This window comes from Kogia breviceps, chromosome 11, assembly GCF_026419965.1.
Source record: "Kogia breviceps isolate mKogBre1 chromosome 11, mKogBre1 haplotype 1, whole genome shotgun sequence".
NCBI classification, from domain to species: domain Eukaryota; kingdom Metazoa; phylum Chordata; class Mammalia; order Artiodactyla; family Physeteridae; genus Kogia; species Kogia breviceps.
The window spans coordinates 61,835,159-61,860,072 of NC_081320.1; the positions used below are offsets into that span (position 1 = coordinate 61,835,159).

Below are 24,914 nucleotides of genomic sequence, written 5' to 3' on the forward strand. Positions count from 1 at the left end.
ACAGAATTCTTGTGTCTCAGTCTGTTTATATCAAAATAGAAGATATTTATCAAGCGATTGTTCCATTTATGTTACCAGGTTCAATGCTGCTGGGATTCAAACTGAGTATGTCAAAGAAAGCTCTCGAGCTGCTTATTGTATAGTGCAGGGCACACTTCAAGTACACAAATGCGTCTAAACTAAGTCAAAGAAAATAAGACTTGTACATATGAGATCTTGTCACTCTAATTCTACTAGAAACACGGGGACAGCCCGTACTTCTCATTCTTCTGTATCTCTCAGTGCGGTCAGCATAGAATGAGGCACACTGTTGATGGATAATCCTTATCACACACAGCAACACTGTCACACCAGTAGCAATCATGTGCTGAGCACACGCTGTGCCCAATTCTTACATACATTCTCTGTAATTCTCACAGCCTTACAGGGTAGGCATTATTAACCCATTTCACAGATGAAGAATCTGACTCTTGAAGTTATATAACTTAATGTGCCTACACATTAAGGCAATCAGTAAATGGCAGTCAGAACCAGGTGTTTGTAGCCAAGTATAACTAAGAAGCTTGAGCGCTATTCCCTACTCATTACTGCCCAACTACTGGGAATTGGATACTTGTGATATCATCTCAGATCATTCCACAGATGACATTCTTGAGAGGGGGGCCGTTACACACACACACACACACACACACACACACACACACACACACCCTCCACACTAGTGACAAAGATAAGGGTTTCTTGATATTTTTTTAAAAAGCCCACTCCCCAAATGTTTGAGATTATCTGGCTCTGTACATGTTCTTTGCACCTTCTTCTGCCTCAGCACCATCGTTTCCTTGTCAGTGGCATACACAGCCTACTTAAATAATATGAATAAAAATCAACCACTCATAGCTTGAAGGAAGGGTAACAGCATGGCTTCAAGTCCATAGGAAACTGACTCTTACTGGATGTCCATCCTGGCTCTCCTTCATACACTGGGTCATTAAAAAGCCTAGGTTCCTTGCTATGCACAGGATTTTGCCTGCAAGATCCCATTAGTGCTAATGGGTCATTTTCCTTCCATCACCCCAAGGATCAAAAGAAGGTGCATCTTTGATGAAGTGCTAATGTTACACAGGGCTCAGGCCACTTAAAGGTTTCCTTTGTTCTCTTCCTATGGCAATCCTGTGGGAGATTTAAGACCACTCTCTGCTATATGAAGAGTTTATAAAGACCGTATTAAGTTGTGGTGCTAACTGCAGCTTCAGTAATGAAAATGAGAATGAGTCCCCTGCTTATAAAGCCAAACTCATCCACCTTGGTACATCTGAGGCTTCTATCTTACACAGCTTCAATCGATATTTTCTGCTCTTTAACAACACAAGGGAAAGATTACTACTTCTCCTCAATAGGCTTTTAAAACTTATTTGGGCAAGTAAGTATGCTGATAGGAAAAAAAGTAGGGAGTAGCAGGAAGTGGGGAAAGGAAGTAAGTGCATTTTAGGATTAGCTCTCTCCCCATGTGTTGCCTTACCATTCTTCTTTCTTTTCTGATTCTTATCTACTGTGACTTCAATCCATCAGTTGACTGACAATATTTATTGATTGCCCACTGTGCTTGTAGCCCAGTACTAGGCACTGTGGGAGAATCTAATACAAAGACACAATCTCTATCCTCCAGAAGGTTACAATCAGAAAGAGGAAGATTGGTTGTCAAATATATAGCATCCCAAACATAACTTTGAGTACTAAGTTCTACATCTGAAAAACCTGAAGCAGTGACAAGTATTCTTCATTCAACTCCCACTGTTCTCTAATACTACATTTATGAGGCCCAGAGGAAAGCTGAAATTTCCTAACAAATTTAGTTTAGCAAATTAATGTAGGGAGCACTTCCTTGCCTTGATATTTGATATGTAATACCATAAAGTTCAGCCCACAATCTCAGATGAGCAAGAAAGGTCACTTTCTCTATTTTTCTATAACTCACCTTGGTTTCTGTTTTGAGCTCTGATTCTTTGAGTTAGTGAAAATGAAATCTCAGGCAATTTCAGTTCCCTTATTTCCTTGGGATTATGTCCAGATGATTTGGGGGTGGGGGACTTCCATTGTACCAGTATCTGGGGAGGTAGGGAGATTGCACAGGAGTTGGTCTGAAATATTCTATATTAATTGCTTAGGTGCCCACTGAATTGCTACCCAGCATCTTCTTTCGTGTGTGCATGACGTCCTCGGGCCAGCCTTTTTCTACTTACTCCTGTTCCACTCTGGGAATTGTTCTGTGTTCTGTGGCTGCCACACCACAAGGGGATATGAAAAGTTCTGTCAGGCTAAGAAAGCTCCCAGCATGTCCGAATCTACTATGCATCTATTTCTTCTCAAGGATATCACTGCTGCCTCTGGGTTCTCTTGAGGAAATGCACACAGATCAGTATTACTTTCCTCAACCTACATGAAGTTTTGGCATCCACCAGGGCTCAGGCCTCAAGTCAGATCACTATGTCCTCTATTTGGCAATGACTATATTCAAACTTCTTGTCCTCCAACTTTCTCTCCTGCTTGCCCACATGAGGGACAGGAAAGCTTTACTCTTCTCATGTAATTGCCTGTATATTCTGCCTATTTCACTCCTCTAAGAGTCTTGAATTTTAAGGATCAAATACATAAAGATAACTTTATATCTTTGGTCTCTGAGGCAAATAAAACACAATCACTTGAAATTTGAGAGAAAAGACTAAGGAGAGAAAGGAAATATGGAAGGGAAAAATCAAATGTTTCAAAAATAGTATCCTATTTCAGATCAAAAACGTGCTTTCCTTTAATATTAAGAATGATGGTTAATAGTCAATAGATGTTTCCTTTTATTTAAGAGATGAGGGAAGTAAGCATATCCAGTACCTTCAGTACAAATTATGCAGGATCAGTGACATCCTAGTGTAATACTTAGAGCTTTAGTTAGTAGGTCAGGGACCTAAGTTCTCAGTTTTTATGGCTAAATGACTTTAAGCAAGCTCAGTTTTCTCATCAGTACAATCAGGAGTGTTCTGTGTGTTGCTTGATTTTTACCCTACTTACGAGGTTAGCCTATTACTGTTTTATGGATGGTGGCAGAAGACACAAGCTTTCTGGGTCAGACACCAAGCACTTTATTACTCATGACTTAACAAACAGTGTGAGCGTCAGCATGTGTATCAGTTCTCCTTCCTCCCAAGTCCCGTGAAAACAATACAAAGGGGCCCAGAGAACATGAGGAATATAGGAGTTTTGTGTTACAGTGGGAGAAGGTATCAGGTAACATGAAAGTTAAATAAAATGGTTAACGTGAGAGAGAAAATCCATATGAAAATGCAAAGTCAGAGAAGTAAGTAGCTAAATAGAATATGTTACCAGGACTTGTTAACAGGAGTAGTATGTTATGGAAATTTGGGGTCACCCTCCTTAGGTTCTGCATTGCTTGTTTACTAGAGTCAGTTAATTACATCTACTCAGTGCTATACAGGTATGATGAATAATCTTTAATGGAAAAGAAACAGAATCAAACTTGGATTGCAATCTCTTTTTTTAAGTAGTAGTCCATAAAGTTGGGAAATGTTAGACCTAGAGACATGAAGATGACAAGCAGAGCAAAGTGTCCCACTAGAAACTGTAATAAAATTTGGAAAAATTAATTGATAACTTGTCAATAGATCCCAGAACAGCATAAAGAATTCAAAGTGGTATGCCTTTACCTAAGAAATGAAATACTTGAAAAGGGATGGAATATTCAGGTATATATAGTCTACTATGGGAGTGAGTTAGTGAATAAGTTAGGTGCAAGCAAGGATAATAGGTTCAAGCATACTAGAAAAGGCAATTTTAGACATTAGACATTTAGAATTTATTGAGTTTCTAGTCAACAGAAAGGCCTAGAATTCTCTAAGCAGAATGTAGATTTGATAGTAATAACACCTGCTAACATCTACTACATATTTTCATTCTGATAGATTCTTTCCATTATTTTATCTCATTTAATCCTCACACAACCCTATGGAATAGGCTTTTTTTTTTTTTTTTTTTTGGTACGCGGGCCTCTCACTGCTGTGGCCTCTCCCCTTGTGGAGCACAGGCTCCGGATGCGCAGGCTCAGCGGCCATGGCTCACGGGCTCAGCCGCTCCGCGGCATGTGGGATCTTCCCGGACCGGGGCACGAACCCGCATCCCCTGCAAAGGCAGGCGGACTCTCAACCACTGCGCCACCAGGGAAACCCATGGAATAGGCTTTATTTTTCCCATTTTAGAAATGAGGTTACTAATGATCAGAGAAACTAAAAAAAAAAAAAAAAAAAAATGCTCAAAGCCATAGAGTCCAAATAACTTGACTTGGATTTTATTGGGTTGGCCAAAAAGTTCGTTCACGTTTTTCCATAAGATGTTATGGAAGAACCCAAAAGAACTTTTTGGCCAACCCAGTAATTCAGGGACCACTTCATGGTCCATGTTCCTTCCATTTGGCCACACTGTGTTGAACTCACTTAAGTTCTCTGTGGAAATAGCTTCTAGAAATTTCTTCTAGTGCTGATGTATTATTCAGACACCTCTATTGTACTTTTAAGAAAATATCTAGTCATAAATTTACTTTTAAAAATTAATTTAATGAAAAATAAACCTCTCTACTTTTTGTGTGTGTTCTACTGTTGTTTAAAGTCAATGTTAAGTTACTTTTGTGACCAAAATTTTTGTCTTCCCACAGGTGACTTGTATATAGGAGGAGTGGCCAAGGAAACATACAAATCCTTGCCGAAACTCGTCCATGCCAAGGAGGGCTTTCAAGGCTGCCTGGCATCAGTTGATCTAAATGGACGGCTTCCGGACCTCATCTCAGATGCTCTTTTCTGCAATGGACAGATTGAGAGAGGCTGTGAAGGTACTAGATCTTTGTTATCACACTCAAATTAATTCTAATTCCACCTATAAATGAGAACAGCAAAACTCTCTGGCAGGCAGAAGTTTCATTTCTGACAATTGGCCAAACCCCCAGTTATGGCTTAAAAGTCCTTATTCATGTTTTTAACTTTTCATCCCATAAATCTTAAATTTTCTGGCCTGTTTGCAAACCTAGACTAATGTCTGATATAAAATGGGAGCTATGGGTCTTGTTATTTTCTGCTTCTTTGCATTCTATAGTTCACCTAATTAGTGTACTAATCACTTCTGCAGTGCTTTCTTTATAGCATTAAATAGATACTCCACTTGGACTAGAAAAATATATTTACTCCAGCAAATGTTAATCAACTTGAGCCTGCTTTTTGAAATCTACATTCAATAGGATACAACAAGAGAATATCATTCAGATACCCATTCTCAAATCACGGTTTGGTTTATTTCTACCTGACAGCAAGAGTGTCTCCCATATATTATCAGTTTGTTTTAGCAAAAAATTGGTTTCTTCTATTACGGAAAACTAATATTCCATACTTCAGAAATGTGCTCAAGTATCTTTCTGTTCTTTTGTGTTCTCTATTAGAGTAAGATCTGTAGGAGTACTTTTTGATTGCTACTTTCATTTTCGATAATTTTCACTTCAACACCTCAGGTTATTTGAGCCAATTCTCCCTCCATAAATGCAATTTAATCACATTATCCTGAATTTTGTAGCTGTGAATGTGTTGCTGCTTCTCTTTTAATGTTGAATACAGTTTGGGCCATTTTGAAAATTTTAGATTCATAAGGAAATTTCATAAGGGGGAAGCGAAGAAAGATGTGAATTCCTGTCTCCCAGGAGATTATGAATCATGTCTTCTCAGCCAAAATAATGCTATTAGCTTTAGCAATTACCTAAGTACATATAAATTTTTTATTTGGAAATACATTTTTTTCTCTCTGCAACATATATTTCCCTGAAATGCAGGTGAAATTCAAATTGTGTTTTAATCAGGCCAGAGGATAAGATTATTTAATGGAAATCTTTGTTGAGTTCATTTTTAATGTTTTACTGTATTTATTTACTTTGTTTCAAATTTTGGTATAAATGCCCTTTTGTAAAACAAAGGGAAACTATGTGTTTTCTCCTTTTACCAATTTAGCAAAGGAAACAAAATTGTTAAGGGAATAAATTCTCTCTAGTGGATGGAGACAAAAATGTGGGACATAACTTTGATTCTTGGAGGTGATCTAATAAGTGAGAATATATGGGGGGGGGTTGTTTTTTTTTAAAGGTACTACAAACTCTTCTGAAAACGTTTTTCAAAAATAGGCCTTTCTACAAGTTTCTGGGTAAATTCTCACCTACAAGAAATGGTGGGAGCAGACAGACACATTCACAGCTAAACACTCACAAGACAGAAAACCAAACCCACACACATGACCTCCCACCACTGGCACATAATGTGAGTGGGTGAGTGGAAGGGAAGACTAATAAGAAATGTACTGAGAAAGTGTATTTACAGAAATAAAATTTGGTGTTATTTTCCATCATAATCTAATAAGCAATTTGGTCGAGGTGATTGTACATCTTCTTGGGTAATTTTAAACTATGGTTTGAACATCTGAAATCATTCAGTAGATTATGACATTGGCTCCTTCCTTACCTTATCTAGTTTGCTTTAATATCTGAGCTTTAATAATTCTCACCCTCTTTTACTCCCTTTTCCTTTATTTTTAGAATGTTGCCATGTTCCTGCCTTTCTGCCTTGACACTTCCCTGATTTTTTCATTCCAACATCAAGGTTAACAATTTTTAATTTATGATTATTTCTGTCCTCTGTGGTTCCTAGGAATAATCTCAGATGTACCTGTCAGAGGTGTAATTGATGAGATACACATATTTTTAGGATTGGTGGTAAACTTCTAGATACTCAATAAATTATTTCTCTAAAGATTGTTCTCATGGGATTTTGAGCTCAAACCACATTGGAATCACTTAACTTCCATATTAATAGAAATAGTTTAAATTTGACATCACTAAATGATATCTTGTCAAGATTTTCCACCATTTCTACCCAAGACCCACAAATCTCTAAAGTTCTTTCATGTAAAAAGTCATTGGCCTTCTCTCAATAATCACTTGCTGCCTTTCATTTCTAACTTATTTCAGTGAGTAATAGCTGATTTTATTTACACAACACGTTAGCTAGCAGAGGGAACTTACCTTGTCCTTTTCCTTTTACCTTAAAGTTTCTCAACTTGAGCAAGTATTGGAATCACCTGGAGAATTGTTAAAACCCATGTTACTTGACACCACCCCAAGGTTTCTGATTCAGTAGGTCTAGGATGGGGCTGTAGAATTTACATTTCTAGCAAGTTCCTAAATGATGCTGATGCTTTTGGTCTGACACCAGACTTTGAAAATTACTACCTGGAAAGGCATTGACCTGCTTACTTAAGAGAAAATAGAGACTGGCAATCCACCAATAATCAGGCTCAGTTAAGCTCAATACTGAGTCAAGATAACTTCCATACATGAAGTCAGTGAAACAATTTTTAATTTAGGCACTTGCATAGACTCATAACATTCAACACTGGTATTGCATTATAAGCTACAGAAATACTTCAGTATTAAAGCTACCGTCGATTAAGCACTGGTAGCAGTAAGTTTACATATGCAATTTCATTTCCCAAAACTCTATCAGTTAGGTATTACTGTTTTTTTTTTTTTCTTTTTGGAAGAGTAAATTGAGCCTTAGAGGTGTAAAGTGACCTTCCTAAGGTCACACAGCGCGTAAGTGGATGGATGATGGAAGCTTTGAACCCAATTTTGCCTTACTTGAAATCCCAGGCATCTAAGCACTTTCCTCTATTGTTTCTTTGGTTTCCAGACATTGTAGTTTTACCTTCACTTTCCTTTCCTTTTCAAACATATCCTTATTTTTAACCACTTAATACAAATATCCTTGTGGCTTGCTCCCAATTTTATTCAGTGATAAAATAAAAAGGACATTATATAACTAAAAAGAAAAATAAATTCAGGGTTTTGTCTTGTGCAAATGACTGTCAATGTTTAAATATTTTTCAAGAAGGTGAGTACTTTAAAAAATGTGACTTGTCAGGCATAGGCATGCATTCACTTGTAATACCTGAATATATAAAGACTGTTGTGATAATGGAAAACATAATAAAGCATGCTCACATAAAGGCTTGGCAGCCACTCTGAGTGGCTGCTCTACAATATGGGCAAGCAGGTTATTTTTTAGAATTGCAATTTTACCATTTTTAGAGTTAAGCATTATTTTGCAATTGTATTTCTGATAATTTTTGCAAAAAGAAAACCCAAAACATGGCTCTTCATCTGTTCTTGCCCCTGCTCTTTCCTTCTGCTGGGCAAGTTAGGGGAGTAATATCCTTTGTTAACACAGCCCCTGACCCCAGGCTGAGCTTGTACCAGAGGAAGGACTGTGCTAAGGAATATTGCTTTGAGGTTTTTTTGTAAACAAATATTAATTATTTTCAGTCTTTAATACCATGGAATAAAGATCATTGGACCACTTACCTCTCACAGATTGGAAGAAAAACAAAACCTGAGAAATTTAGTGGCTCTTAGTTCTTTTATGCAATAGGTGAGAAAAACTATTACATCCATTCAGGTCTCCCAGGCCTGGGAGATTTTTATTATTATTAAAAATGACTATTTTTTGGTTATTATTACTATACTGATTATTATTACTATACTGATTATTATTATTACTATTATTATATAATTAGTAGTTACAGTATTATGATTTCTGAATTTGTAAAAATTCATATTGAATGTTTAGGCTACATTCAATAACTTCTTATGAAGAATACTGTGACTAAGAAATTGATAATAAAAATATGGTTGTAAGGAGGATGCTTAAAATTGATGTTTATAGAAACATCAATTTGTACAAAATCTAATTACAGATAATTCTCATGTATTCACTAGAGCAGTTACCTCAAAGGCTCTCAGTGTTAATAGCATCTAATTAGTCTGGTGTCTATTTTTGTATTCTCATAAAACCTAAGATTGTGTTTACTAGAAAATATCTTACGTTTATACTCTAAAGGTATTGAGGTAGATGGTGTTCCCTTCCCACCCTTCCCTAAGATAACCCTTATTAGTGAGGTTCTACTGTAATAAATATTCACAGGGCAGTATTTAAGAGTTGAAGACAGTTATAGAGGAAGAGAAAATATAGATGTAACTATGAGATCTCTAAGAAATCTATACCCAGTCTGGTAAAAGCAAAGATAAATACTCCACGTTGCAATCTTGTAAAGGAATTTTCTTTATGGGGAATTATATTGCAATTTGTTTCTTCCATCCTTTACTTTTTCTTTCATCTACCAAATGGTGTATACATTTTGATAATTTGGTGTCACTGTAAGGTCCAACTGTTGACAGAGAATGGCTGGCATTACAGTTTTAAGCCTTAACTACAATAGCAAGATAAAAGACCTACAGGGAAAAAAATAGAAAGGGATAATTGGTCTGCTAATGACCATCATCTACACTGTATCTGCACGTGACAAATGGGGCTGCATGCTTCAACTAAGCAATGCAGTCACTTTGTGTCATCGGCTCAGTTAACCATTATATAAATATATATATAGTGAAATTCTAATCAATTATTGCTTTCTTAGTTTTGGCTTCTCTTAAGATTTATGGCTGGTAATTATTAATTTATTTGCTCTACATAGCATTTCTCTCCCCCTTTACAGCAGCATGCTTTTTTGAATCTGAACGTTCTTCTATGTTTGCCCCATTTCAGTATTGCTTACTAACATTTAATATATTTTGCTTTTTTTTTTTAATTTTGCTGACAAAGTTGCATTGATGAAAGCTGACTTGCAAGGTAGATAGCCCTGTGTGTATAAAACAAGACTGAAACCCCGTAATACACAGTGGAAACCTCAAAATAACATTTTTTACATTTTTGCAGTAACTTATTTGGGTGAAGTTTTCATTTTTCCCCTTCTTGAATGTTGTGAAGAAACCTCATTTTGTAGCATAGTTTGCATAAAGGCTTTCAGTCTTGAATATGTTTGTATAGTGATTACCTTTAGTGCTTTGATCATCCTTTTTTTAGTTCTTTGTTTTTCAGTGTTCTAGTTATGATTCTTTAGAAATAGACTAGCGTTCTTTTTACTTGTATGTTACATGGGGGCATGTCATTTATACAGAGGTTTTAGTTTTATGTTTGATTGCATGAAATTGTTAAAGCATGTGGATTGATACTTGCCAACATACCTATCCAAAACACCCAGCAATCATAACTTTATTCATAGTTTGTGCAGGAAAACTTCTAGAAACTTATAGGACATTTTTGTATAACTCTCTTCAGTGTTTTTCTTTTTCTTTTTTTTTTTTTTTTTTTTTTTTGCTAATCTGTATCTCAGTTTCATGAAGTTATAATCTCCATCTCTCATGGTGTCTCTACCCATTGGTCAGAAGTTAAGGAGATCCATGCGTTTTTCTAAAATCCAAACAGTAAGAGAGAATTATTGATGATGGAATGAGATCACCTGCTACCATGATCATACGAGAAGCTATGTGCTTGCTTTTACTATTTGCTGGCCTAGTTTACTATTATAATGTATTTTGTCCTGTATTTGAAACTTGAGAAACCTTTATATTACAGCTTCTCTGTTCCTAATTCAGGTGTGTGAACTAGAACTTTCCAAACTAGTTTGGTCATGTAATTTGAGGTGTTGGCAACTACTAAATGTGACCTAGCTCATGTGTGCAACACTTTTAGATTTTTTTAAAGAACCCAAGTTGCTTTTGGATTGTTTTCAGGACCCAGCACAACCTGCCAGGAGGACTCATGTTCCAACCAAGGCGTGTGCTTGCAGCAGTGGGACGGCTTCAGCTGTGACTGTAGCATGACCTCCTTCAGCGGGCCACTCTGCAATGACCGTAAGTTCCCCTCTGAGTGTAGACTGATGCTCATCGTTGCTTCCAGTTACTGTTTGATATCCCGGGTCTAAAGCTGGGAGTCTTTATATTATCCATGAATAAGTTAAACTGTCATAACCAGGAGGAGCATTTGGTTCCACAGAAGGGACATGTTTGAAATACTAAAGTATCAATCAAGGATGCCATTAGCCAAAATCTGTGATGATGGTGATTCTTTGGTCTTCAACTCTTTGTTGGAATTTTTTAAATTGCTAATGGTCACCTTGTCGAAAATAATATTTTCATTTCCTGTGTATGACACTCCTCCCCTAGTTTTTGAAAGAGCCTTCATGTTGCTTTCTATTAAGTAATATTTCATTGTATAAGATTATATCTTGAGGGCTGGAATTTTAATGAATTGACAGGTTCATTATGTTTCTTTCTCTACATCTTTTCAAGCCCATACTGCCTTTTACATTAAAAAACAGTATGTTTAAACTTTGTCCTTCAACTACTCTCCCTTATGTTTGTGTTTTTTCCCCTTTAGTCTCACAATATAAGCATGTCAGGGGATATCCCTGGCGATGCAGTGGTTAAGACTTCGCCTTCCAGTGCAGGGGGTGTGGGTCAGGGAGCTAAGATCCCACATGCCTTGTGGCCAAAAAAAAAAAAAAAAAAACATAAAACAGAAGCAATATTGAACAAAATCAATAAAGACTTTTAAAATGGTCCACATCGAAAAAATAAATTAAATTACATTTAAAAAATAAGCATGACAAAGAAACACAACACTCACATTATATTATGGAATATTTGTGAGTGACTTATGTGATAGCAGTGTGGATTTTGAGACCATATTAACTGGTATGTGGTATGAAGTTCTGTTTCTAAACTTTCAAATAGGTACTGCTTTACAACACTTCATCAAAATGATAATACAAGGGTTTTCTACAAAACTTTGCATTCCACTCTCTTGAGAAAATATATCTGACAGAGCCTTCTGGTTGTAAAATATAGTCCGTGCTTATGTTGTAAATGCTACAACATTGAAGAAAAAGCTCTGGGATGGTGGGAGAGCAGATGAGATGATTGAAGGTTTGGGCTTCCAGGCAAAGGCTGAGCTTGAGTATGGATTTAAAGAAAGACTAGAGCTTGTTCATTTTGACCTTTATCTATTTGAGACTCTGTTCATGTCAGTAGATATGTGTATCATAAGGCTGAAGATGGGGTCAAACCAGAATGTGTTATTGAACTGAGTTGTTGCAGCCTAGCAATATAGTACAATTCCCTAGCTATCTTCAGGTTTACTATCCAAAATATTGAATATAGGAAGAACAAGCAACTAATACAAAGTAAATAGTACTTGGAAGAGACATGTAAAGATCACACCACCACAGAAGGAGAAATATTTAGTCTTCATCCTACCAGTGAGCTCCTCCATGACAAGAATTACAAGAAACTTGAAGCCACAAACACATATTCAAACCATCACACATTTGCAGACACTGTATTTCTGCAAATCAAATCATTCTTACAGACATTAAACCACGTTTAGAGTTATGTAAATAACCTTATGTAAAGAGTCAATAAATACTTATATGTGCATAAAGAAAAGCAAATCAAAGAAACCATCTATCCTTTTAATAAAGATATGTAAACATGGAAGTAGAATAGTAACTTCCTGCAGTTACTCCTGCTCCAGAGAAAATAACATCAACTTATTTTCAAGGACAAACAGAAGACTGATAATTTGTTATGATTTTATTATGACAATTTTAAAATCCTGAGTATGATCCTGACAGATGTAGCTGAGAGAGCTTTTTTTTTGCATGAAACTGGTTTTCATTTTGGTAAAGAACTTTCTCTGCCAAACTTTGTGCTTAATCTAGTTTCCCTGTTTTACAAAACAGTTGTCATTTGGTTGTGTCAGATTGTGTATCTTCTTATACCAATTAAGTATAAAGAATATAATTTTCTCTAGACAGTTCCTAAAGGAACATCAAGATCCTACCTTAAGTATCATGCTGTCTTCAAATCATTTTTACAGAAAATTATTTGAATGCTGCTCTTGGGTGATAGTAGTGGTGATGACAATGATAAGGCTATTTGTTATTTTCTTGTAAATAAGGTAACTGTCATTCAATAAATATGTCTCCTGATATACCTCTAGCACAAATCAGCATTAAAATTACTTTGGAGGGCTCTCAGAATACATGCATTTTGATTAAGTCATTATCTCTTTGTGGGTTTTCTGGAAATGTGAAATAGTTTTCTTGGCTTGTACACTGGTGTTTTGGTAGTGAGGATATGTACATACAAATCAGTATTTAAAAGCAAATCTTATTTTCATATCAACTCTAATTTGTAGAAGGTACAATAGTGACAGTTACCTTGAAGACATGCAATTGATATGGCAATAAAAGTAGCATGCCACATTTTCTTCACTTTTTAAATTGATCAAAACAAACCTTATCTCTACATCTCGCTGTTTTTCTGTAAGTTGCACAAATAAAATTAGTGTGATTCCTGGGATTTTAACAAGATCCTTTTCTGTATAGAGATTGACTTTTTTTTCAATGAAGCCATTTGGGACATTTTGTTTCTTAATGAAATTTTCTTCTCCATGCCTAGATATTTATCCATAAATTCTGTGGCTGCAGCTGTCAACTGCATAGAAAACCAAAAAAGGAAGATAGAAACAAAGCTTTTTTTTAAAGAAAGGGAAAGAACACACCACATTGTAAATGAGATCTTCCCACCCCCACCCCTGCCCCCTATAGACCTTCTAAAAGTCATCGCTCTGATAATTTTCACAGAGTTAGAGTAACTAGAAAATTTTATTTATATTAGCCTGGAGACATAATTAACAACGGGAAGATAAGAATACGTTTTCTCTTGTAAGTGTAATCCTGGATAAATCATACTAATTAATGAAGTTAAAGGAATCTTTCAAAAAGAAGAGGTACTTAGGCAAAGTGATGCCAAAGGCTACTTTTAAAGAAAAGTGTTTGTGAAACGCTTTCTTCCCTGGAAAGTTGCCATCTAAATGACCTACTCATTGACAAAAATAATTGCTCTGAGTGTGTGTGTGTGTGTGTGTGTGTGTAACTCCTTAATTCTTCCATATCTGTACCATATTTTAGGTCCCCAATATAATTTTTCTGGCTCATTGTAGCAATATCTTGGTTGAGTTTCCCCCTTCTTATACCTCCCTCATCCAATCCATCCTATGCCTCCTTACCAGTTTTGTTCTTTCTTCCTGTTCTCCCTAGTTTAAATATCCCAAGCTCTTCCTGATTCTCCTAACCGGAGACAATGCTTTCTCTCCTCTGACCTCTGTGGTACTTTGTTTATGCTATTTTATCAGCCATCACTTTCTACCTTATAGTTACTTATGTTTGGTGGTATCTCCCAGGAGAGATAATCCTTTTTGCAGGGGGAGGGGTTCATAAGCCCAATGTTTTGTACCTTATGTTGCATATAACTGGTGATAATAGTAACTCATTAAATCAGTGTTGAGTAGTTGCATGAATCTTGCATAAGGATTTCTAGGACATCCTCAGTGGTCAACAATACTCTCCAAATTCATCAGTTTGGAGTTCATGAACCTCCATGGTCTGACCCTAGCTTTTGTTTTCATTCTTATCTATTGTAGAACTTTGTCAATATGGCATGTTACCGCCAATTAACTTATGGTGTCTGAGCAACATTACACTTTCCCAATCTCCTCACCATTGCTTATGCTAATTTCTCCTCCTGTGGAATGCACTCCTTCCACCTAGAATGCATTCCTTTCACTATATCTGCTTGAAGAAATGTACTTTCGTTTTTCAATCTTTACCTAAACTGCTTCATCCCATGGAAACTTCCCTGGTCCTCTGAGCTGGGCCTACTTTCCCTCTTCTGGAATCTTAGAGCAACTGTTTTTGCACTTAGCACTTAGATTTGTGAACTTTCTCTTGGATGTAACTATTTACTGAGTGCATGCTGTGTACCAGGTCTGTGTTAAGAGTTGATATTCATTGCATTAAATCTACATATCACCTGTTAATGCTTGCGCACACACACCATCATCAGACCATTGTGCTACAATAATCCTTTTATGCATCTACCCTGTGGTCCAGAATAGAATGTAACCATACTAGCTAATTTAATGTCAGGTTGGGGAAGATGAATATAACTATGATCATACGGAAAATAGTGAACATAATAACACTGTCACGTTACATTAGTGTGGAAATGTGTGCCAAATTACAGTTCAACTTCAATTGTGTCTGTTACCATAAGGGATTAATACATCATAGTGCTGTTCTTTTGGTGCTAGGAGGGTGGGGGCATTGCCATTAAAAGACTATTTTCAGAATTCTAAACTTTGCCAAAAGAAAATCTTCCTGATAGGAATTCATCATATCTTTTGTATGAGAATTAGTATTGTTCATTGAAACAAGGCTGAAATACATTTGACTGTGACTTGTTACCATGGCATTTTAAAGTATCTTCAGCTTTTTTTCTCACCTTCTTTTGCTGTTTGAAAAGAGAATCCATTACCCAGAATTTGAGCATCAATATCAGAACTACTGGAAATGAATCATAACATACATAAAAATAACTTGAATCAAAGTAACATTGTTTCTCTCCGATGTAGATCTGCCAGTAGTATTAAGCTGTGAGCTGATTTGCTACTGATGCCATTTATGGCCGGATAAACTTTAGCGATTAGCTATGTCCACAACCAGATGCTCATTGTGAGTATGATGAATCTTATTAACCTTAAATCATTCAAGCATTTCTAAATGGCAGCCCTGAAGTTGTTGACAGCAGTTCATAAGAAATATTTACTGATAATGCTTTAGAAAAACTGTCTAGGCTCAGACCTGTCTTAGGTTAAACCATAAGGGATTAAAATATTGTTCATACTGAGTCAGAAAATGCAAAAAAAAAAAAAAATCAGAACAGAAAGCATAACGTATGATAGAGAAATGAACTATATAATAGAAGTGCTATCTTCTGCTATTTTATATAAATTTATCTTTGTTCTTCTAGTTGGTAATAGATATCATAAAAGTAAATGCATAAAAAGAAGCATTAGTCTCTTTTCATATTGCAGTTGGGCAAATGACAGTTTTAAGCTGTATCTATATAAGAAAATTTAAGTGGGAAGAAAAGCCCCCAAACAGTGGAGTGTAGAGTATTGCTGTATTTGAATTACTCAGATTAGTCCTGTATATTTTTCAGCAGCTGAATGATCCATTATTCTAAGTAGCCTTTTGCTGTGTGTAAGTGGTATCAATTTGTCCCCAGAAGTCAAGAAAGAAGGCCCAATCAATTTTTTTTTTTTTTTTTTTTTTTTACCCCTGCTAGTACTCTCTAGTTTGTCTGGCTTGCTTAAAAATCTGACTTTGTGGACCTTGATTTTGCTCTTACATTGGTGGCCTTCACTGTAGACCTTATAAATGTAAATACGAAAGTGGCCTTTGACGTGGTACTACTGTCACATCCCACGAGAACGCAGCTAGACCAGGGCTCCGTGGAGAGAAGTTTTCACCAGTCACCTTTGTTAACTGTCCTTAAGGGGTTACAGTGGTTCCAGTTCTCACAAGGTGCCATTTCAGAGAGCTTTAGGACCCTAGTCTCTGTCTGAATAATTTTTTTTCGCGTGAGTGCATTTTGCTTAGGCTTCGGACTTTGCTGTTCAGCGGAGCAACACAGCGGGTGCAGAATCCAGGCTGCGGTGGGAGACTGCGTGAATCTGAGGTGCTCATTTTTGAAACTTGAGGCCTTTGGGTTTACTCTTATTTTTAAATGGATTTTACTTCCCCAGAAATGATGCACTGAAAGCCCTTGTAAACAAACTGAAAATTTATCATGGTGAATTCTCAGAATCCTGCATATACTAAATAAGTATAAACAATAAGTGGTTTAATCAAGAAGATATATGAAGAGTAAAATGTTAGGTAACTGTCCAACTTTATGGAATCTGATTATCCTGGGTAATTTTTAAAAGAAGGAGTATAAGATTTAAAAGAATAAGTTTAGTTTTTGTGAGATAGATATTTGATTTTAAAAAAGAATAAAATTGCAATTGAATTTGGAAGGAAGTGGTTGGATCAGGCATAAGTTGTTTATATAGTTTGTTGCTGTGAATATACCTAACTAGTGCATAAGAAGGACTACAAAATAATTTTATGTAGATCACACCAACATATTTTAATGTGAATCACATATTTAATAGGTATTATATGCATGTTGTTTATATATTATAAACCTTATCTTTTCCATCTTCACAAATATTATTTTCAATTTACAAGTGAGGATATTGAGGCATGAGCAGTTTAAATAACTTCTTTGGGCTGAAATGGCTGGTAATTGGCACAGAAAGAATTTGAATGTAAGTTAGACTAACTTCAAGCCCATATTCTTACTTGCACTCACAATTCTTCCCAGAAAGGGATAGAATCTGAAATGCTCCAGATGCAAAATTCCCCAGAGAAGTTAGTAATGACTGATATTTAACATTGTGGAATTTTTTTCCATCCTTATCTGACTCTTGATTCTTATATTTAATTTTAGGCATTGTGTTGCATGAAACATGCTCTTCTCCTTAACTGCTCAGTTCTGCTTCCAGAGATGAGTTAACAATTCATAGCTGTTTAAAGCATACTGTCATTAACTTTCAGTTCTTTTATAAAAATAGAGATGGGAATTTTCTGTGATGTTTCTAAGACAGCCTGGGTTTCTCAAAAATAATAATTTAGGGCTTCCCTGGTGGCGCAGTGGTTGAGAGTCCGCCTGCCGATGCAGGGGACGCGGGTTCGTGCCCCGGTCCGGGAAGATCCCACATGCCGCGGAGCGGCTGGGCCCGTGAGCCATGGCCGCTGAGCCTATGCATCCGGAGCCTGCGCTCCGCAATGGGGGAGGCCACAACAGTGAGAGGCCCGCAAACTGCAAAAAAAAAAAAAAAAAAAAAAAAAAAAAAAAAAAAAAAAAAAAAAAAAAAAAATAATAATTTAATATTTGATAATGAAGTCAGGCAAAATACTTCCCAAGATTCTTTTACTTGAATCGGATTCACAATGTATATTACGAGAAAGGAGGAGCAAAGATTCAGAATTGTGCTGACCACCGAATCGGTGCCAAGTGTTTGATTATGTTGATTACATCCCAGTTTTCTCTTTATGCAGTGTTGAGGCAGAAAGGAAAAAAAAGTAAAGTCAGAGGTTAGCAGTGTGGCCTTTAAAAGTTTTTGGAAGATTCACGGGGATAACACAAGAGAATGCATGAAGCCCAAATCATGAAAAGTGCCTACAGGATTAGTAGTAAAGACCAACTGTCCCTTGTATTTGTAGGGAAGGGAAAGAAAGCTCAGGGGAAATGTGCAGAGCCCAGAAAAAAAGGTCATGATAAAAATAATGCTGTGCTTGCCTTAACGAATAATTCTAGTAGTAAGGAAAAAAGTATTACTGTGAAGAAAATGTACCTTGCCCAGCGATCCTTTTTCCTTCCCTGAACAAAGCATTCTGTGTCTTTAATGAGATTTACTGTAGCAATTAAAACGTTTAGGAATCTTTTATGGGGAGGAATTATGGTATCCTCTGCAGCTCAGTGCTATTATACATTGTTACTTCTCTGGTAGCACTCTACAGCAGCATAAAGTACAAGGATGCTTGTTAGCTCTGGGTATTGTGGATTGTATGATTTTAATGACCCTAATGATCTAAATTCACATCTCTCAGAAAATGGCCTGTAGAGCCTGAGGCTTAATCTCCCCAGGATTTGGTGAGATAGGAAGGTACAAAGGAGTTTCTTAACTTGAAATGATTTCAGATTGAAACAAGTCATAAAAGGATGAGCTGATATCGAAGGATGTTAAAAAAAAAATGGGTCGTGAACAAGGAGGAGGCTGTGTTTGACGGAGACTGGAAACTGTGTTTGTGTAGGTGTGAATGCTTCTTATAAATATATAACATATGACCCTTTAGGGAGAGAAACAGATGGAATACGTAGCAGGAAATAAAGGATACATTTTGCTTGGTTTCTTCACTCAAATGGAACAGGGTGTATTTTAACATTTGGCATCTCCTGTTGGGAAGCTTTCAGGGCCTCATCTGGATTCCAGCAGCTCAGGACAATACTGACATTGGGAATAGTGCTGGGTAAAAGCAGACCTTTGAATATGATTGCAAAACTTCTCCGGGTCATGACTTGATGCATAACTATTTCAGCTATGTTTCATGTCGAATCGTTGATGGTCACTTGAATGCCCAACATGAAGGAATCCAGAACCAAGGATCCGGATTCATGCAATCATCACACCCTCAGAGTAAGGCTGTGTTCTGAAACTGTGGGGTTCATCTTCCATGACATCAATCACAAATCTGCTCTCCTAGGTCCTATGCAAGGCAAGTGCTCCATTTTACTAAATTAAAAACGGAAAAGTGTCAGAGAAATATCATTTCCTCTCAGCTGCAGGAGACATCACAGAAGTAATTAAACTGGATTTTGGTATGTCAAGTACATTCCTTTCATTGACAGTGACAATAATTCTGTAAATCAGAGCTTGGAAGCATTTTTAGTGCTGTTGAAGTGTGAAAGATAAAAACCTAAGGTTCTTAAAATTAAATCTCATGAAACTAAAATTGATCTATGGAGTACAGTGTAAGAGGCTGCTTCCTGGGTTGAGAAGGCAGTCTCCCTTCTGGAATTCAGTGCCTCCAAGGTATATAATGATGATGATGATACTTTTTTTTTTTTTAAAAACACTGAGTCCCTGAAAGCTATATTGGTGCAAAATCAAATGGAGTAGGTGTTCAGTACAAGCTATCGTTTATCCCCGTAACCCCAATATCTCCTTTTCTAATGTTGCCAGTAAGTTTTTGTTGACATTCATTTCCCTAGCATTCCTGTATTCTTTCACTCAACATTTAAGGTTGTCCACAATCTTGCTCAACAAACACAACTGTACACTGTGCCTTGTATGCTCAGGTATCAATTCTTTGATACTGACATGTATAGAGAGACACGGGTGTGGTCACTGAATGTTCTCTACATGTTCACCTCTGCTGAACGAGACCCTCATTCGACTTCCTCATTGTCTTCCTCCTCCATGACTTCCACTCTTCCTAAGAAAATTCATTCCGTAGAGGTGACCCAGCTCAGATCAAGTTCATCCAGAGCAGGACAGTCTTCAGTTAGTGATTTATCAGCTTCTGAGTCTCCAGTTACTGTCTAACATATGTCTTTTTATGTGTGTATGCCTTTAATTCCCAGCTGTATTTTACATCCCATTCTTCTATTTTTGGTATTATTTCTCACAGTAAATGTTCTGCAATACTTGAAGATCGGTGCCTTGAAGCCTCCATTAGTTACCTAATTTTTTTAAACACTTTATTTTTTAGAGAAGTTTTAGGTTCACAGCAAATTAAGAGGAAAGTACAGAGATTTCCCCTATGCCCCCCATCCCCACACATGCATTGCTTTCCTCATTACCAACAGCCCTCACCAGAGTGGTACATTGGTTACAATTAATGGACCTACACTGACACATCATAATCACCCAAAGTCCATAATTTACAAGGTAACTGTTGTGTGTGCCCATTCCTAAAGTTCTCGAAAATATATGTATATGCATATTATATGATATCTGACAGGGATAGTGTATTATGTTTTATCGTATTACTGTAAATACATTTTTCATGATCTTTATTCCTAATAGTAAAGACCCATGTGGAATTAGAGTCTTACATAGCTAGAAAGAAAGTGCTTTGAGTAAAGATGTGTGTGTTTATCTGGGGGTGTGTGGTTAAGTTTGTGTGTCTGTGCAAGTGCACACATACCATGGGAGATGGATTTTAAAACATCACTTTCTATTTTCTTCAAATTCTGCTGATGTCCTGCTTTGTATGTTATCACATTAAATCTAACAAATTCTGAGACCTTTAGTTGTTTCAAAGTAACTATTTTTGTTCAGTTTTCTTTTTTCTCATTAATTAGCTGATACCTGCAGGAATAATGACATTATTATGAAATGCTACACTGCTTATTTGATCTTTTCTAGCCAAGCTTTACAATTTTGCAATGTTGGGATGTTTTTCTAGCAATAACATAAGTCTCTGGGGGGAAAATGATACTATTTCTCCTATAATAGCATAGCACTGATTTAGTTAGCTCACCAATGTCCTTGAAGAATTCTCTAAATGTTGCCTCTGCAACAGCTCTGGAAGAGCCAAGTGCCCATATGATGTTATATAGATGGAATTCAATATTCTTGTTTTTTTCCTTTCCATATTAAATATGATGAAGCTATCATTTATGTATACAAGTGTACCAAGTGCAAGAGGCAAACTTGGCCTTATTGCTCTGGTTCAGTATTTTAGGAGAATTTGCCTAATGTCAGCTTAATAGGATGATAAACATTTTCTACCTCTCAGTCAGGACGTAGAACCACAGTCTGCCAGGTCCATAATGACAGCCTCAGAAATAGAACTTGCTTGGTTGTTGGAGAGGTTGAGAGAGGGTATAAAAAAGAAATTCCGGGCTTCCCTGGTGGCTCAGTGGTTGAGAGTCCTCCTGCCGATGCAGGGGACACGGGGTTCGTGACCCGGTCTGGGAAGATCCCACATGCCGTGGAGCAGCTGGGCCCGTGAGCCATGGCTGCTGAGCTTGCGTGTCCAGAGCCTGTGCTCCACAACGGGAGAGGCCACAACGGAGAGAGGCCCACATACCGCCAAAAAAAAAATGCCATTCATATGAGATAGTGTGCTCTTCACTGGCATCTTTTTCCATTGCCTAAAATGTTCCACATCTATACCTACCCTTTCCACTTTCTAAATAAATGTGCTCCCATTTCAATTCCCTAGATAGGATTTCCCTTCTCATAAAGAAATATCGCATATCTAGTAAGATCTTCATTTTTCCTTATTTATCTTTACTCACAAAGAATGATTCATGTGTGGATCATTTAGTCAGGATCCCAGTATATGACCCTGAACAAGTCATTTGAGTTTGTGAGCCTCAATTTCCCCATTATAAAATGAGAGATTTGGTTTGCCTGGTCTTTAAGGTCCCTAGAGCTCCAAGGGTTTGTGATTCATTCTTATTATATTCTTTCTTTTCTTTTCCTCAACCCTCAGACCTATTTTTACTCATGTTTAAGGATCTTCTAGGATGCAGCCTATAGCTCAGTCACACAACACTAATCTTAAGCTATATTTTAGCCAAAGACCTTTCCTGCCAAGTCCTGTAAAGAAAGGAAGAACTTGGGAAAAGAAATCCAATTAATGGTATGTCTTCCTCTTTGAGAATGGAAACTTTGAATTAATCCTGAAACACAAGGCAAAGATATCTGCTCTTTGTTTCTTTCATAATTGTGTAGCTATTTATTCATAGCTCCTTTTAGATATCTATATACATCAAATTTGTTTTAAGTTGAAAATTTTACTGATGCAGGAATCATGCCTGTGTACTTGCTTAGCTAAATGCTGTATGTAATTATTAATAGTACTTAAATACTTTTCAGTGATTAAAACAACAATATAATTAGAGGTGTATAATTGTTAGTATGATCAGGATACAGCTACTAATTGAACATTTACTATGTGCTGGGATTTTCATATTAAATTTTTTTATTCTCCTACCATTCTCTCATAATAAGAATTATCATCTATGTTACAAAAGCTGTATCTAAGGTAAAGAAGTATTCCCCTGTTCACATGTTAATAAGAATAAGAATTCAGGCTTGTCTCACTTAAAATTCCATGGTCTGCCATCAAGAGATGGTATCATGTAATCTCTTAGTATTGAATAAAGTAGTCAAATTGAGAAGATTCACATGCTTGCTTTACTTCCATTTCAAATGTTTTAGAACATTTAGAACACACAAAATGAATAAATATATGCAAATCTCCTCAATGTAAGAAATTGTAAAAATGAGGAAGAACTGATACAGAGCAAGTTTAGTCCTATTTTCTCATCTAAATCACTCATCTTCAGCCCTGTATCCTATACTGATCCATATTAATGCATGTGATCAGCACACCTAATGAGACTTTACAAAGACTTACAGCTTCAAAGAGAAAACCTTTGTATACCTTCAGTGAATGAGCAGACTTTAAAAATGATGCTTATGAAGTAGGATATAGAACATCCTGAATAACCCAGGAAATTATGTTTTCTCTATTTAAGATAGAGAAAACATTTGGGATGTTGTTAAAAGCATTCATGAAAATGATAAGCATATGGTTTTTCCTAGTTAGCAGGTTTCTGGTCTATAGTTTTAGTGTGTAAGGAGGAAAAGGATCATCTTCAACAGTGGAGCTAACCTTTCATGAAGTTGCCTCTTCCACTTGCAATTTCTATACTTCTGAACAGATAATTTCCTTTTGCTGGAAACAACTATGATTTAATTTTAGTGAATTCCATCTCTCCAGCTGATACTTGAACTGTGTAGGAGACTTTAGTACCTCTGCTTCTGGCCTGAAACACTGCCCATGGGAAATGAGAAACAGTGTGAAAGCATCGTTCCACCTTCTAAGGGTCACTTGTACAGAAACAGAGGGCCTTGGGCTTAGAGAGTCTGTAGGTTAGGAACATATTTGCATGGTAAATTATCTGAATCTGAGACTATTATTAATTATGCACTTACTATGTACAAAACACTGTGAGATATATGGAAAGTGAACTGATTGGAACCATACCCCCAAAGGAGTTTTCATCTTGGAAGAATGATTCCCAAGACCCAGGGCAATAGGGAATATTGTTCATTTTGTTTCATGACCTATTGTAAGTGCTTACAACAATGCTTGGTGCTTAGTATACCCATTCAATAAATATTTATGCAATGAATAAAATACATTGTTAATAAGACAACTAGTAATTTAATTACTCATTGTATGGTGCAAACAATTGCCATTTGTGAACTCAGAGGAGAGGGCAAGCATAGTAGTGGGCTGGCTGAGTAGAAGTGAGGTGGATCTCAATTGGGTAGAGAGAAACAGGGAAGGCATTCCATACAAGGGACATAATATGAGCAAAGGAGAATCTATAGATAAAATATTCACAGATCCAAACGCATCTTTGGAGTATCACTATAACATCAAGTACACTGCTAGGTTCTGTGTATACAGAAATGAACAAAAGGAGGCTGTGGGTACAGTGGAAAGATTACAGACTTTGGAGACAAATACACCCAGAATTGCATTCTGACTGCACATGGTACCTGTGTGGCCATCATCATTGATTAATGTGTCTGAGACTTGGCTTCTTCATCTGTGAAATGAGGCCATGATAACAGATATTGCAGGGTTGTATTGAGAATTACAGGTAATATATAGTAAGATACTTACTGTACCCCAAACTGGTCAGAATTGGTATCTATTGCAATGCTGCCCTTACCTTTGCTTTCAAGGAGCTCATAGACAAAAGGAAATGACTGGCATGTATACAGATCATTACTACTTTGCTCCTTCTGGGGACCCCTATAATGTGAATGTTGGTGTGTTTAATGTTGTCCCAGAGCTTCTCTTAGACTGTCCTCATTTCTTTTCATTCTTTTTTATTTATTCTGTTCCACAGCAGTGATTTCCATCAAGCTGTCTTCCAGCTCACTTATTTGTGCTTCTACATCATTTATTCTGCTATTGATTTCTTCTAGTGTATTTTTCATTTCAGTTATTGTATTGTTCATCTCTGTTTGTTCTTTAAATCTTCTAGCTCTTCATTAAACATTTCTTGTATCTTCCAGTCTATACCTCCATTTGTTTTCTGAGATCTTGGATCATCTTTACTGTCATTAGTCTGAATTCTTTTTCAGGCAGATTGCCTATCTCCACTTCACTTAGTTGTTCTTCTGGGGTTTTATTTTGTTCCCTCTTCTGGAACATATTTCTCTGCTGTCTCATTTTGTCTAACTTTCTGTGTTTGTAGGCTCCATGCTGCAAGACTGTAGTTCTTCTTGCTTCTGGTGTCTGCTCCCTGGTGCGTGAGGTTGGTCCAAAGGCTTGTGCTGGCTTCCTGGCAGAAGGGACTGGTGCCTGCCCACTGGTGGGTCGAGTTGGGTCTTGTCCATCTGGTGGGCAGGGCCATGTCAGGGTGCATGTCTAGA

At 36.8% G+C, this 24,914-nt stretch overlaps 1 protein-coding gene across 33 annotated transcripts in view; it reads left to right on the forward strand.

The window, feature by feature from the left end:
- The window catches only part of NRXN1 (neurexin 1), a 1,120,317-nt gene that overhangs the window by 571,594 nt on the left and 523,809 nt on the right, over positions 1 to 24,914 (forward strand). For 19 of the 33 annotated variants that reach the window (XM_067007612.1, XM_067007614.1, XM_067007625.1 and 16 more), the window contains 2 exons: positions 4,715 to 4,888; positions 10,718 to 10,837. In XM_067007612.1, coding sequence (XP_066863713.1) covers positions 4,715 to 4,888; positions 10,718 to 10,837 — 294 coding nt within the window. Of the gene's footprint in view, positions 1 to 4,714; positions 4,889 to 9,746; positions 9,774 to 10,717; positions 10,838 to 24,914 lie in introns of all 33 variants that reach the window. The other 14 variants (XM_059078706.2, XM_067007609.1, XM_067007621.1 and 11 more) reach the window with 1 other exon arrangement.